The sequence below is a fragment of the Pseudorca crassidens genome, chromosome 17 (genome assembly GCF_039906515.1).
Source record: "Pseudorca crassidens isolate mPseCra1 chromosome 17, mPseCra1.hap1, whole genome shotgun sequence".
In the NCBI taxonomy this organism is placed as follows: Eukaryota; Metazoa; Chordata; class Mammalia; order Artiodactyla; family Delphinidae; genus Pseudorca; species Pseudorca crassidens.
Window position 1 is genome coordinate 42,262,623 of NC_090312.1, and position 17,019 is coordinate 42,279,641.

The 17,019-nt window shown below is 37.8% G+C and overlaps 1 protein-coding gene and 1 pseudogene across 3 annotated transcripts in view; one reads left to right on the top strand and one right to left on the bottom strand.

The window, feature by feature from the left end:
- The window catches only part of DPY19L4 (dpy-19 like 4), a 60,997-nt gene that overhangs the window by 43,397 nt on the left and 581 nt on the right, over positions 1 to 17,019 (bottom strand). Inside the window, exons 2-4 of one of the 3 annotated variants that reach the window (XM_067711751.1) lie at positions 16,468 to 16,544; positions 11,684 to 11,794; positions 1,355 to 1,479 (exon numbers count right to left, since the gene is read on the bottom strand). In XM_067711751.1, the coding sequence (XP_067567852.1) occupies positions 1,355 to 1,417 (63 nt within the window). In that variant the 5' untranslated portion in view covers positions 1,418 to 1,479; positions 11,684 to 11,794; positions 16,468 to 16,544. Of the gene's footprint in view, positions 1 to 1,354; positions 1,480 to 11,683; positions 11,795 to 12,252; positions 13,407 to 16,467; positions 16,545 to 17,019 lie in introns of those variants that run through there. The other 2 variants (XM_067711752.1, XM_067711750.1) reach the window with 2 other exon arrangements.
- On the top strand, positions 8,682 to 9,837 carry LOC137210143 (nucleosome assembly protein 1-like 1 pseudogene; annotated as a pseudogene).

The window sequence follows — 17,019 nt, forward strand, 5'->3', positions numbered from 1 at the left end:
AACTTCTAGAGATCTTATTCAAACGTAGGTTCTGATTCTAAAGTGTGGCCTGAGAATCTGCAATTCTGAACAAGCTCCCAGATGATGCCAATGCTCCTGGCTCATCACAATGTTCTTCATGAATGTCTTCTAGATTTTTAAACCTTATTGTTCTCAATTCTGCCTACATAACAGAATCACCTGGAAAGATTTTGTGCAATATTGACCCCAGACACTCGCCCCACCCCACCTAAGAATCTGTGAGGGAAGTTATTTTTTAAATCATCCCAGATTTTTCTATTGTACATCCAGTGTTGAGAATAACTAATACTTAATCTTCATAACATTTTCAAGGAAATAGGCTATACAAAATCCTTGGTCAAATCAATACAGGTGAGTAATTATTCAGTTAAATGTTTTGGTGGTGTTCGATAAATCAATGGCTTAAAAACATTTAGTCAGCTTGACTACTCGCTCAAAAATAAGAACAACAACAAAAAAGAGTTTGGGCTAAAACAAAAATAAAAAAACTTTAGAGTCAAGTGGTAACACCACGAACTTTGCCAATGTATATTACAGGTATACCTGATTGCGAAGGTAAGTCTGAAAACAAACTTATTCAAAGGCCAAACGAATTATGAATGTAACTATAGTGAGTAGAGTCTGTGATTAACACGATTTAAAACCAAACATTAAACATACTAATATAAGGCAACATTTTAATAAATACTGTTATGTCTGCTAATCATTTTCAGCACTTCAAAACATTCTAATCTAAAAATTAAAATATTTTGATGCTGAAACTGCCACAAACTGTTTCTTAAATGTAAACTACCAAAACTACGAAAAAGCTGACTAAACTTCATAACATTTCACTGTCATCAAAAGTCCCGATAAATCAATTGCATGAAGGAAAGCCCCCTCATAATTTCTGTTCTACCACCTTGAAATACATGCTATTAAATTTTTCAAGGTTGATACTGTGACTCAAGACAGCTTCTATACCATTTTGTTCCTACTGGCTTACAGCATAACATTAAGCACTTCTCGGGCTTCCCTGGTGGCACAGTGGTTGAGAGACCGCCTGCCGATGAAGGGGACACGGGTTCATGCCCCGGTCCGGAAGGATCCCACATGCCGCGCAGCGGCTGGGCCCGTGAACCATGGCTGCTGAGCCTGCGCGTCCGGAGCCTGTGCTCCAAAACGAGAGAGGCCACGGCAATGAGGCTTGCATACCAACCAAAAAAAAAAAAAAAAAAAAAAAGCATGTGTCATACTTATCATGCATGTTTTGGCTCCCTGGAAAACACATTATTTAAATTAACATTAAAATATTAAAACAAACGTTCATATGCTCAAAATTCTTTCTTCTTACCTGCCTGTTGGAAAACCAGAATTTCCGTTCATGGTACGCTGATAAATAGAGAGCATACATCATACCACTAGTAACTGCTGCAAGACAGCCAATGAATATCTTTGCAAAGCGCTGAAATAATATATCTGAAAAACCATATTAAAAGTAATCAGTTGTGGATGATATTTATATTTATGGACTTCTATTAAAAAGAAAAAAGTAATCAAAGGTTGTATGTATCCTTGATATGATGTGACAAAAATGGCATTCTAACTGTGGTCTTCCTCCCCAAAACCCATAATCCCAGTCTAATCATTAGAAAAACAGCAGACAAATTCCAAGGGAGGGGCATCCTACAATATATCTGACCAGTACTCCTCAAAACTGTCAAGGTCATCAAAAACAAGGAAAGTCTGAGAAACTGTCACAGCCAACAGAAGTCTAAGGAGACATGATAACTGTATGTAATGTGGTATCCTGGATGTGATCCTGGAACAGAAAAGGACATTAGATAAACACTAAGGAAATATGAATAAAGTATGGACTTTAGTTAAAAATAATGTATCAGTATTAGTTCATTAATTGTAACAAATGTACCATACTAATATAAAATGTCAATAATAGGGAAAATTCTGTGGGGGGGGGCATGTAAAATGGGAACTCTGTACTATACTATCTGCTCAATTCTTCTATAAATTTAAAATTAAAGTCTATTAATTTAAAAAAGGAATAAAAGGAACATACTACCAAATATCTAGAGAAAAAAAAAACAGGTTCATTCAGAATTACTATTGTTATTTTTTTCCTTATCAAGAAATGTTTTTATTGAGGGATAATTTACATACTATAAATTACATACAGCTCTTTAAATTGTACAATTCAATGACTTTTCATGATTATGTATTTAAAACATCATATACAACATCATATACAAAGTATTCAAATTATATATATGTAAATAATTTTTTAAATTATTTATTTATTTTTTGGTTGTGTTGGGTCTTCGTTGCAGCACGCAGGCTTTCTCTAATTGCGGCGAGCAGGGGCCACTCTTTGTTGTGGTGTGCGGGCTTCTCACTGCGGTGGCTTCTCTTGTTGTGGAGCATGGGCTCTAGGCACGTGGGCTTCAGTAGTTCTGGCACACAGGCTCTAGAGCGCAGGGTCAGCAGTTGTGGCGCACAGGCTTAGTTGCTCCGCAGCATGTGGGATCTTCCCAGACCAGGACTTGAACCCGTGTCCCCTGCATTGGCGGGCGGATTCTTAACCACTGTGCCCCCAGGGAAGCCCCTATGTAAATACTTTTTGATGAAAACATAAAACACATTTGAATTTTGAACACACAGGATGGTTAGTCCTGTTATAGCTATTTACTATAATTCAGTATAATAATAACAAATACTATATGATTTCACTTATATGTGGAATCTAAAAAACAAAACAAATGAACAAACATAACAAAACAGAAACAGTGTCATAGATACAGAGAACAAACAGGTGGTTGCCAAAGAGCAGAGAGGTGGGGGGAGGAGAGAAATAGGTGAGGGAGATTAAGAGGTACAAACTTCCAGTTGCAAAATAAATGAATCACAGGTATGAAATGTACAGTGTGAGGAATATAGTCAATAATTATAGTGACAGATGACAACCTGACTTATGGTGGTGATCATTTTGAAATCTACAGAAATAGCAAATCACTATGTTGTGTAACAGGAACTAACATAGTATTGTAGCTCAATTATACCTCAAAAACAAACAAACTCATAGAGAAAAAGATCAGACTTGTGGTTACCAGAGGTGAGAGGTGGGGGAGAGGGAACTGAATGAAGGTAGTCAAAATGTACAAACTTCCAGCTGTAAGATAAATAAGTACTAAGGATATAATATACAACATGATAAATATAATTAACACTGCTATATGTTACATATGAAAATTGTTAAGAAAGAAAAATCTTAAAAGAGTTCTCATCACAAGGAAAAAAATGTTTTTCTATTTCTTTAATTTTGCATCTATACGAGGTGTTCACTAAACTTTTGTGAAAATCATTTCATGATGTATGCAAGTCAAATCATTATGCTTATACAGTGCTGTATGTCAATTATATCTCAATAAAACTATAGGGGAAAAAAAATATTCAGTAAATTAAGCCCAGGCCTAAAGGCCCAAAGCCCAGTGTTACGTTATTAAATGACTGAGAGGTTTATAAAAACAAACTGGTTGACTTATTAACTTAGCTATTTTTAAAACATTATTCAATAAATATTAATTTGTATAGTATACTAGAGACATTAAATAGAATAACTAGCTAGATAACACTAAATTAATAAGAATTATATTCAAAGTGCTTGAAAGACACTACCCAATAAATCAAACATTAGAATCAGGGAATTCCCTGGAAGTCCAGTGGTTAGGACTCTGCGCTTTCACTGCCAAGGGTGCGGATTCAATCCCTGGTCAGGGAACTAAGATCCCACAAGCCTTCGGTGCAGCCAAAATATAAAAATAAATAAATAAACAAAATAAAAATTAAAAAAAATAATCAGCATGACACAATTGCTTTAAAATTACTGCTTTCCAACTGAAAAAGGATTAATCTCCAAAATATACAAGCAGCTCATGCAGCTCAATATCAAAAAAACAAACAACCCAATCCAAAAATGGGCAGAAGACCTAAATAGACATTTCTCCAAAGAAGATATACAGATTGCCAACAAACACATTAAAGGATGCTCAACATCACCAATCATTAGAGAAATGAAAATCAAAACTACAATGAGGTATCACCTCACACGGGTCACAATGGCCATCATCAAAAAAAATCTACAAACAGTAAATGCTGGAGAGGGTGTGGAGAAAAGGGAACCCTCCTGTACTGCTGGTGGGAATGTAAATTGATACAATCACTATGGAAAACAGTATGGAGGTTCCTTAAAAAACTACAAATAGAACTACCATATGACCCAGCAATCCCACTACTGGGCATATACCCTGAGAAAACCATAATTCAAAAGAGACATGCACCACAATGTTCATTGCAGCTCCATTTACAATAGCCAAGACATGGGAGCAACCTAAGTGTCCACTGACAGATGAATGGATAAAGAAGATGTGGCACATATATACAGTGGAATATTACTCAGCCATAAAAAGAAATGAAATTGAGTTATTTGTAGTGAGGTGGATGGACCTAGAAACTGTCATACAGAGTGAAGTAAGTCACAAAGAGTAAATCAAATACCGTATGCTAACACATATATATGGAATCTAAAAAAAAAAAAATGGTTCTGAAGAACCCAGGGGCAGGACAGGAATAAAGATGCAGATGTAGAGAATGGACTTGAGGACATGGGGAGGGGGAAAGGTAAGCTAGGATGAAGTGAGAGAGTAGCATGGACATATATACACTACCAAGTGTAAAATAGATAGCTAGTGGGAAGCAGCCGCATAGCACAGGGAGATCAGCTCAGTGCTTCGTGACCACCTAGAGGGCTGGGATAGGGAGAGTGGGAGGGAGACGCAAGAGGGAGGGGATATGGGGATATATGTGTACATATAGCTGATTCACTTTGTTATACAGCAGAAACTAACACAACATTGTAAAGCAATTATACTCCAATAAAGATGTTAAATAAATAAAATCAAATCACTGCTTCCAATAGTACGTGTAAAGCATTTGGCCTGGCACATAGTAAGAGATCAGTAAATACTATCAATAGGTATTATTATTGGGCTACAGAAGCATACTTGCAAAAATATATGACAGATGGGCTTCCCTGGTGGCGCAGTGGTTGAGAGTCCGCCTGCCGATGTAGGGAACACGGGTTCGTGCCCCGGTCCAGGAAGATCCCACATGCGGCGGAGCGGCTGGGCCCGTGAGCCATGGCCGCTGAGCCTGCGCGTCCGGAGCCTGTGCTCCGCAACGGGAGAGGCCACAACAGTGAGAGGCCCACGTACCGCAAAAAAAAAAGACAGTTAATTAAAGCAATGTTGACACAATGTAAACTATAAACAGACTAATAAAAAAACTTACCTACCATGGCAATTTGGTAAAAGTGCTACAAAGTTTCTAAATATGTATCTTTTTCTGTTTTTTTTTTAAAATTAAGTCTTTGACAATGACAAATTAATCCTAATTATCAAGGGTTATTACAAAAAATATATTCAACCAAATCTTATATATAAATGCTTTACCTTAGTGCTATTTTGTTTATGAAAGATTTTGTAAAGAGTCAAAGCTGGAATCAAGCTATCAGTGTTTGGTATAAGTGTATATATTTTAGAGAAAATAAAGAGCTCTGGGCCCTGGAAATTATTTATTAAAACATTATCACGGGGGCTTCCCTGGTGGCGCAGTGGTTGAGAGTCCGCCTGCCGATGCAGGGGACACGGGTTCGTGCCCCAGTCCGGGAAGATCCCACATGCCGCGAAGCGGCTGAGCCTGCGCGTCCGGAGCCTGCGTGTCCGGAGCCTGTGCTCCGTAACGCGAGAGGCCACAGCAGTGAGAGGCCCACATACCGCAAAAAAAAAAAAAATTATCACGGGGGACTTCCCTGATGGCACAGTGGTTAAGAACCTGTCTGCCAATGCAGGGGACATGGGTTCGATCCCTGGTCTGGGAAGATCCCACATGCTGCGGAGCAACTAAGCCTGCATGCCACGACTACTGAGCCCGCGAGCCGCAACTACTAAAGCCCGCGCACCTAGAGCCCGTGCTCCTCAACAAGAGAAGCCACCACAATGAGAAGCTCATGCACCACAACGAAGTATAGCCCCCATTCCCCGCAACTAGAGAAAGCCCGCGTGTAGCAACGAAGATCCAATGCAGCCAAAAATAAATAAATAAATAATAAGTAAATTTATATTAAAAAATTATCATGGGCCTGGTGGCCTAGTGGTTAGGATTCCAGGCTTTCACTGCCGTGGCTCAACCAGCATTCAATCCCCGGTCGGGGAACTGAGATCCGGCAAGCCACACGGCCAAAAGAAAAAAAAAATTGTAGGATTCAATTTCACAAAAAGTAAAAAAAAGAAAGGAAAAAGTATAAATACATTGAAAAAAATATAAGCAGTACTTGCCAAAATTTTAAGAATAGTTATTATCTACTGGAATTATGCATTTATTTTTATTATACTTATCTCTATTTTCACATTTTCTACCCTAAAAATATATTTTTGTAATCAGGGGAAAATACTATTTTATAGGAGCTATCTCTAAATTGTTTAAATACCTTCCTTATACTGTATTTTCCAAAACGTTTTAAATGATTACTCTTATTAGTCAGCTTTGCTGTAGTAAAAAAGTGACCCCCATATTACCAGTGGCTTACAGAACATATATTTAATTCTCATTCATGTTACTGTGGTTTTGGGGTCAGCAGTCACTCTCCACTCAATTCCAGACTTCAGATTAGCTGTGGCTCTTCTTGTATCTTCAGAATTCCAGAATGGAATCAGTCCCTATTTGGGACATGCTGTTCTCATTACAAAGGAAAAGAGCAGCAGAACAGACAAAAACATACAATGCCTCTTATAATTTCTGGTCAGAACTAGTACACTGCTACTTCCACTCACATTCCATTGGCCCTGGAAAGTCACATGGATAAACCTGACAACGGGGTAGGGAAGTATACTCCACTTCAGAGAGGCAATCCAAATCACATGGTAACAGGAAGGAATGTATAATCCACTTTCAGAGCAGGGAGAAAACATTTGGGAACAATAGAAGGATCCACCAGGATTTGCCCCATTAGTCACAAATGTCTACTTCCCTCCCAAAGGCAAAACACACTCACTCCTTCTCAAGAAAGATACCCTTAGAGCAGCTTACTCAGCCTGCTTTCTGCATGTAGAAAGTTAGGGACTCATACATCATTTTAAGACATGAATAGTTGTGTCCTTAATCTAGGCTGGCAGTTCTTTTGACAGTATGTCTCTCTCAAAGCTTAGCCAGCAATTCTCCTAGGTTTTTACCTAAGAGAAATAAAAATAGATGTCCACAAAAAGATTCGTCCAAGTATTCACAGCAGCCTTATTCATAATAGCAGAATACTGGAAATTACTCAAATGTCCAATAGGGAAAGCAAGAACACTTACAGCAAGAAGAATGAATCTCAAAATGATTATATTTTTAAAGGATAACATATTGAGCTAAGTGAAAGAACCCAGGCACAAGGACATATATGTTGTATGACTCCATTTATATGAAATTCTAGAACATGCAAAGTTAATCAATATTGAAAAATATCAGAAGAGTGGTTGTTTTGGGGGGTACAGGGAAAATCTCCTGGAAAGGGACACTAAAGAACTTTCCGGGATAAGGGAATGTTATGTATCTTAGTTGTAGTCAAGTACCCAAACTCATTTAATTAAATACCTATGATTCTGTGCATTTTTTTTTAATCAGGGCTTTCTTTTCTATTTATTTATTTATTTATTTATTTATGGCTGCGTTGGGTCTTCATTGCTGCACACAAGCTTTCTCTAGTGGTGGCAAGCAGGGGCTACTCTTTGTTGTGGTGCACGGGCTTCTCATTGCGGTGGCTTCTCTTGTTGTGAAGCACAGGCTCTAGGCGTGCAGGGTTCAGTAGCTGTGGCACACGGGCTCAGTAGTTGTGACTCATGGGCTCTAGAGCACAGGCTCAGTAGCTGTGGCGCATGGGCTTGGCTGCTCCGCGGCATGTGGTATCTTCCCGGACCAGGGCTTGAACCCGTGTCCCCTGAATTGGCAGGCTGATTCTTAACCACTGCGCCACCAGGGAAGCCCTGATTCTGTGCATTTTATGATATGTTAGTTATACCTTAATTTTTAAAAATTAAATCATTCATTTTTGCAAAGAAAAGACAATTTTGTTGGCTTTTTACCTACTTGATTCCAGTCAACTCCATACTCCAATAACTATACCCACAATTCTTCTAGATAAGCCTCTCTTTAACTACAAGTATTTTGAGCTTATGAAGCTTTGTTTATTTGTCACATATAGCCACACCCTTTGTTCTTTTTCCCTGAGTGCTTTATTCAACTGAAAGGAGTTAGTAGGAGCTACTTTAATCCATTCATACATTTTAACAAACTATGTGACAGTCATGCCCTTGATTTGGGCGTTGCCCTAAGGATTCATCTTAATCAGCCTTTGTTACTTAAAGTATTTCTCAATTTTATTGAATATTTTTTCCTAGTTAAAAAGACAAACAATACTAATTTCAACACTACAAGCCCCAGAAATTTTGGATTCCTATTTTCCTCTTCTTTCCTGACTACAAATGGGCCAATTCTGTTCTCATGTGTCTCTTTCCTGTAATCAAAAGTAGCTGATAGCTTCTGCTCCTCCCACCGCCGCCCTGAGTCACTGCCTGCACACCTCTGGCCGCCTGGCTCCCCCTGCTAGCCACTGATATTTGGCATTCATACAACATGGCAGACATCGACAACTTGTCTAGGGTAGTTAAAAGATGTGTGAATGCTCTCAAAAACCTTCAAGTTAAATGTGCACAGATAGAAGCCAAGTTCTATGAGGGAGTTCATGATCTTGAAAGAAGGTATGCTGTTCCCTATCAGCCTCTATTTGATATGCGATTTGAGATCATTATGCCATTTATGAGCCTATAGAAGAAGAATGTGAATGGAAACCAGATGAGGAAGATAAAATTTCGGAGGAGTTAAAATAAAAGGCCAAGATTGTAGATGAGAAAAAGGATGAAGAAAAAGAAGACCCCAAGGGAATTCCTGAATTTTGGCTGACCATGTTTAAGAATGTTGGTCAGTGACATGGTTCAGGAACGGGATGAACCTATTCTGAAGCACTTGAAAGATATTGAAGTGAAGTTCTCAGATGCTGGTCAGCCTATGAGCTTTGTCTTAGAACTTCACTTTGAACCCAATGAATATTTGACAAATGAAGGGCTGACAAAGACATATAGGATGAGGTCAGAACCAGATGATTCTGATCCTTTTTCTTTTGATGGACCAGAAATTATGGGTTGTACAGTGTGCCAGATAGATTGGAAAAAAGGGAAGAATGTCACTTTGAAAACCATTATGAAGAAACAGAAACACAAGGGATGTGGGACAATTCATACTGTGACCAAAAAAGTTTCTAATGACTCTTTCTTTAATGTTTTTGCCCCTCCTGAAGTTCCTGAGAGTGGAGATCTGGATGATGGCTGAAGCTATCCTTGCTGTGGACTTTGAAATTGGTCACTTTTTACGTGAGCATATAATCCCAAGATCAGTGTTATACTTTACTGGAGAAGCTATTGAAGATGATGATGATTATGATGAAGAGGGTGAAGAAGCAGATGAGGAAGGGGAAGAAGGAGATGTGGAAAATAATCCAGACTATGACCCAAAGAAGGATCAAAACCCAGCAGAGTGCAAGCAGCAGTGAAGCAGGATATATGTGGCCTTGAGGATAACCTGCACTGGTCTATCTTCTGCTTCCCTGGAAAGGATGAATTTACATCATTTGACAAGCCTATTTCAAGTTTTTTGTTGTCTGTTTGTTTGCTCGTTTTTGTTTTTTGCAGTCTAAAATAAAAATGTCAAAAAAAAAAAAAGCTGCTGATAATCAAGGTACTCTAGTAATATTCTGTTTGTGATCCTGTTACCTAAAATAATTTAAAAATTAGTATTAAAATTGCAACTATTCACAGGAAACAGTTTTATAAAATGTTTTGTCACGCAGATGGATTGTTATTTTCCAGCTCCCAAAAAGTTTTCTTGCTGCTAACCTTTGAACTAGATCTGTAGGTGACTCACTGCCTTTATCTTATGTGAGCAAATTTATATAAATGGCCCCTGAACTCCCTATGGGAAAGAATCTATTTACGAAAGCTGTTCAGCTCCTAAGGATGGCATAGTCTCCAAAGCCACTTTCAGATATGGTTCAGAAGGATAACAGAAACGGAAGGACCTCCAGAGGATGACAAAGAACAATGAACTGGGAAACTACTTCCAAGGAAAACAACTAGGGCCTAATCAAGAAACATTCCCCAGAGGAGGAAGACGTCATATTTACCTAGTAGGATTTCAAAATTTCTATGGACCAGTGGTTAATGCGTCTCTCACTCTTCCTCTTTCTGAATGGAAGCATTTATTTTGATATCATATCCTCATCCAAAAGTGTATAATGGGAGAGGGGGCATGTGCTTTGCTAAGAAAAGCCTGCTTACAAGGCAGGCTCTTGGCAGGCATCTGGGAACCTGGATTTCAAAAGGGTTCCCACCATTTTCTAATGAGTGGTTTACTGTGCCTAACTTATTTGTGCAAACAGTGTGGTTCATACCTACTGCTTTCCTTCTGGGAATCTAGAATTTTCCTATGCATTAAGCAGAGGCTACATGACCAGCCACCAGTAAAAACCCTGAGCAGAGTTGCTAATAAGCTTCCCAGGTAGACAAACCTACAAATGTCACAATTTGATGCTGAAGGAATTATGTATGTCCTATGTGACTTGGAAGCTTCTGCCTAGTTTCTTGCAGTCTTTAGCCCATAGGTCCTTTCTCTTTGCTGATTTTCTTTTGTATTGTTCACTGTAATAAATTACAGCTGTGAATATGAATAAATTCTGAGACCTGTGACTCCTCCTAATCTCTGAACATGATGGTGTTCTTGGGGACCCCTGACACAGAGCAGATAACTTGTCTTTTTAATTCATAGGTCTCTGGATTGAATGAGTCATAGCTGACCCTGATGAAGATAACAAGACCTTGGGCTTCAAGACTGATGCCCTGACTGGATAACACTGGGTGTCTTCCTTGGGGTCGGGGAGGTATCAAGTATATTTTGTCTGAGGGAGACAAGTAAATGTTTATGACCAAAAGGCCAGAATGTAGACTTATTCGTATTCCCAACTATTTTGTCCTTTCCTATAAAAAGATTTTTCATCCCTGCCTATTACCATGTGACTTGCCATGCTTCCCTGTAGTCAACTAAACTTCTCCATCCCACTGTCTAGATTGATTATATGACTTAGTTGGGCCAACAGAATGTGAGTACAAGTGACAGTGTGCCAGTTCAGCAGAAATTTTAAGAGGTACTGCATGACTCTGCCTGTTCTCCTGCTCTTTTTCTCTGCCACAAGAAAAACATATCCCAAATAGGGATTATGCCTTCATGACATGAAGCTACATCAGCCAACCTACAGCCACAACATGTAATGTTGATCAGAAATAAATGTTTTTTGTAAGCCAGTGAGACTTAGGAATTGTTCTACAGCAAAACCTAATGCAAGTTGACCAATATCACCACATACTTAAGATAAAATGTTTATACATTTGAAATATTAATGTAAAATATATTACCTAACATAACTATTTTTGTAATAGCATAAAAACTCCAAATCTCTCTAACTTACGTTTTGGAACTCTTTCAGGAATTGCGGTATTGTTGATTTTCTCTTCTTTGGCAGATTCTTTATTTTCTGGAGACTTTGGCTTTTTTCTTTGGCGCAGTTCTATAGTTGGTCCTTAAAATATTTGAAAAGTTATTGCAATGTATGTATCAAATTATTCTGTCTATATCTCAAACTGATTTACTTTTACTATACTTAGGTAAAAGTCCCATGAAGAACTATTTGTACCAAAGATAACTTTCTTCATAATTATTTTAGCACTCCCTGCAAAACTTTCCTTTCCTACAAACAAAAAGACAATATAAGTTCTGCCTCCAACTCGTGCTTTCATAGTCCTACTGATAAACTGAGCTCTTCTCCTGAGATGACGCTATTTTCAAAATATCCCAAAATAAGTAAACTCTTTTCCAGAATGACTGGAGAACAAAGTGTTATTTAATAAATTAGCTTATTATTCTAGTTACCTGAGAGTATAACATGCATCATTCATGAGTTAACAATTTTTTTAAATAAAAATAAAATACATTGATCATAAAACTATACTTCATTTTTTTTAAATAAATTTTATTTACTTATTTATTTTTGTCTGCATTGGGTCTACATTGCTGCACGTGGGTTTTCTCTAGTTGCGGTGAGCAGGGGCTACTCTCATTGCGATGGCTTCTTTTGTTGCAGAGCACAGGCTCTAGGTACGAGGGCTTCAGTAGTTGTAGCACACGGGCTCAGTAGTTGTGGCTCATGGGCTCTAGAGCGCAGCCTCAGCAGTTGTGGCTCACAGGCTTAATGCTCCGCAGCATGTGGGATCTTCCCGGACCAGGGCTCGAACCCATGTCCCCTGTATTGGCAGGCGGATTCTTAACAACTGCACCACCAGGGAAGTCCTATACTTCATTTTTTTAAATAATCCTGAAGGTTCTGGAGAATTTCACAGTATCATTCAACAGTCTTAGAGATTTAGGTATTGGAAAATAGGCTGAACCTATAAAAATCCCTATATTTGGGAAACTCTCAGAAATTTTCCCAAAATTAGAGTATCTACTCTTTCTATACCCAATTAAAAAAATGTAATGCAGAAAGTACCTTGAAATCAGTAAACTAAATTCCAAATTAAACAGGAATTTACGATATTCAACTTAACTACTTTTCCTCCCTAGGGTTAATTATGAGGTAGACTATGTCATGTAGATATAGGATACTATGATGGGCTGTCAAGGTTTCAGGTGGTACAAGAACTTATCTCCTTCTAATAGAAGCAGAGAAGAGTTTTTTCTTTTTTCTTAGTAATGGCTTAAGGCTAGGAAAAATGAGCCTAAAAAGAGGAGTTAAAAAAGGAGAAATGAATCAGCTACTGTTGCTGATGATCAGATGGCTGATTCTCTAACTTTACTGTGGAAAATGAGTAAAATGGATTTTAAAGTAGCTTCAAAGCAAATTCACGTTTGCTAAAATATCTTTAAACACTGACACACTGAGGGAAAAAATACTGTATATTTAGTGGATTCTGTCTGACTAGTTAATTTTTAACCATTTCTATACTATTTATCATTTATTTTATAATCATGTTAAGTAGTAAAGTCAGTGAATACATTAGAAAATGACATTATTAGAAAAGCCATACCATGGATATTGAGTATTTTTGCATACAAATCTGGGACAACTAATAAATATTATTATATTCCTTCTTCATGATTTCCTTTTAATTTTCCCCCGCTATGGGTTAAAGCAAAAGTTAGAAGCATTCAACAAGAATGAAAATTTATGTAAAGCCAAATGAAGTCTTCAAATGCAAGTTATTATTTTAAATTTTATTTAAAAAGAATACATGGAAAAAATATAACCACAAGACATATACTTAGTAGATACACGTGCATGATTAAACACATTAACAGTACTGGATTAAAAAATTTTAATTGGGTAATTTCAGAAATCAAGTTAACAAATCTACTGAGGAAGTTAACAAATTATGTGACCAATGGGTTAGATAGGGCTTTTTTTATTACAGTCTAAAAGCACACATTTAAGATAAAGATAATTTGGGAAGGAAGGGGATATTCACATAAAGTGTTCTTTACAAAAAGCTATTATTTTTCTTTTTAAAAAAATTCTCTATAAAATCAATCACTTTACAAGGATTTTAATAAAGTGTTCTCTGTGCACATAAATGGTTTTTTTGTTTGGTTTGGTTTTTGGTTTTGGCCGTACTGCGCAGCATGCAGGATCTTAGTCCCCGGACCAGGCATGGAACCTGTGCCCTCTGCAGTGGAAGCACAAAGTCTTAACCATTGGACCACCAGGGAATTTAACAAAAATTTTGCACAGAACCCCATTATTTATGAAGTATATAAATCTTAATCAGTCATCTCTCAGGAATCTATATTAGCAATGTTTATCATACAAATAAATAATCTGTAAAGGATCTATAATACTGTATTTTCTTTATTATTATTTTTTTGGCCGTGCTGCACAGCTTGTGGGATCTTAGTTCCCTGACCAGGGACTGAACCCGCAGAGTGAAAGCGTAGAGTCCTAACCACTGGACTGCCAGGGAATTCCAATACTGTATTTTCTTGATTTTAAGAAGCCTATATTTTAAGATACTATTTGATGTTTTTCAAGGGGAAAATTGGCACTACCATGTTAAATATGTGCATTGGTTTTAAGACATGGCAATTTCAGTGGCATTAAACTGTGGGAGCAAAAAGTACTACTTGGGAAATACAGTAAACTTTTTAACCAATCTCTTCAATCTTGTCCCTAAATTTTTTGCCTGTGACCATAAATCAAAACTGACTGGATGCAAACTTTACCTCATTTCCTTTATATTTATCTTTTAACTTCATAATTGATAAACAAAGCCCAGAATCTTTAGGTGGGTAAGTAACAAAGGCCAAAGCTGTGGACAAACTAGATTATTAATCCTGATAGGAAAGCTCTGGGATAGAATTCAGGTTTCCTTTTCACTATCTTATACTTTTAGCATTGTAAAGAAAAAGTCAAAGTAGTAAACCAAATATATTTCAATTAAAAAAAAAAAAAAAGAGTGACTTCCCTAGTGGTACAGTGGTAAAGAATCCGCCTTCCAACGCAGGGGAAGCAGGTTCCATCCCTGATCGGGAAACTAGGATCCCACATGCCACGGGCAACTAAGCCTGCGCACCACAACTACTGAGCCCACGCACCCTGGAGCCTGTGCGACAACTAGAGAGAAAACCCACACGCCACAACTAGATAGAAGCCCGCACACTACAAAGAAAGATCCCACATGCCTCAACGAAGACCCCACGTGCCGCAATTAAGACCCAACAGCCAAAATAAAGGAAGAAAAAACAAAAGAATCTAACCATATCAAAACTAAAGAATAAAAGAAAAAGTCAAATAAATAAAAATGATAACATAGCCACAAAAATAACCTGCTATTTCAGTCTCTGGCTCAGTGATCTTCACATAAGATAGTTAACAGGGCTACAAATAGGCTTGCAAATGTCCATCTAGACTATACATAGCAACTTCCAAGTGAATTATGAACATTACTCTGCTCAAGGCTATCACTTCCTTCTTTGCTCTAACATATCTTCCAGGAAACATAAATATAAATACCATGACCCTCTACAGCATCAAGAGAAGATGAGATTTCCCAAAGAGTATTTACTTAGAGAAAAGTGGGACAATGAAGAGGATCCAAGTGAATGTGAATGATAAGCAAAAAGCGATATAGAGAACATCTGGATACAAGTAAAATAGACTAGTCTAATTTTAACACAGTGAATACAAATAACATGCATTTTATTTATTTATTTATTTATTTATTGCGGTACGCAGGCCTCTCACTGTTGTGGCCTCTCCCGTTGCGGAGCACAGGCTCCGGACGCGCAGGCTCAGCGGCCATGGCTCACGGGCCCAGCCGCTTCGCGGCATGTGGGATCTTCCCGGACCGAGGCACGCACCCGTGTCCTCTGCATCGGCAGGCAGACTCTCAACCACTGCGCCACCAGGGAAGCCCAATAACATGCATTTTGAAAAACAGTATAGAGTGCCTAATAAATGGAAAGTACTCAGAAAAATGCATAGGACATAGACGTGTTTACTATAAATATCATTACTAGATTACAATAAATGAGAATTACTCACTCATTGTTGACTATTATATCCCAGTACCTAACACATTAGGCAGTCAAATATTTATGGAATTAAAAACTCTGTTGAATAAACTTTAACGAAACTGCAATCCATTAATTGTTCCAAGATGTATTTCATTGCTTTGGATTATCTGTAATTCTACAAACAAAAATCATTTTTCATTTTATATCACAGAATTAAATTTCACAAATGTGTATGGTTTGTGAAACCATAACTGGTTCTACATCATACCTACTTGGTTAGGTGTAACTATAACCTCTTAAAACAATTTCTCATTTGCATGATATATAATATTAAAGACTTTTAGTACTGCAGTATTAATTTTTTTATGCTTTAACTTAAGTGCTCATGGAAACATATAAGCTAGCTCATCAACCTACCCCTAGAGATTTGCAGTTAATCAGAAAAGGAAAAAATATCAAAAAATGTATTACATATACTGCAACCAAAGATAAAACCAAGGCAACAAACAGAATTACATTCTTCCTTACCAACTACAAAGAGTTTTGGTTTTGAAGCTGTTTTTAGGTAGCGTGTCTTAAATTTAGATCAGTTTTAACACAGAAAACTTAAGGAAGACGAGGCAAATATGAAGCAAGAGGGAGCACAGGGACAGAGCAGCAAGACACAGAGCAGCAAACAATTCTTACAATTAATTTTTTTAAATTGCTTTCCACTGAATTCTTGAAACTCCCTTCTTCCACTCTTGGTTCAGTAAGGCTTCAATCTAAACAGATCACATTCACAACTCCCCTCAATAAGGTAAAAAGTCATGTTTTCCAAAAGGATGAAAAATCTAACTGCTCAGTCAAGAGACACCATTATACCTATGCCTGAAAGTAGCATGCCTATCATGAAGATATCATGACACGAATGTTTCCTATAACATCTCTCACTAGCTAAATTCCTCCCAACTCCGCATTTTTATCTCATACCTATCGATTTCTATGAATAATTTTCTTGGCATTGGCCCTGAAGGGGCATGAAAAGCTTTCTCCAGCCCACCCACTTTCACCCAGAAGTACTCCTGGCTTCCACATGCCCCAAAAACCACTTACATCCCTTCTCCCTTTGCCATCTCGCCCTAACCTGTAACTGAACTTGACCTTCTTCAGTTTCTGCTTGCTCATCCCCTCCCAATCCACCTTATCACGTCTACCCGAAACCCTTGCCTCTGTCTGTCCCCTTGGCCTGCGGGTCCT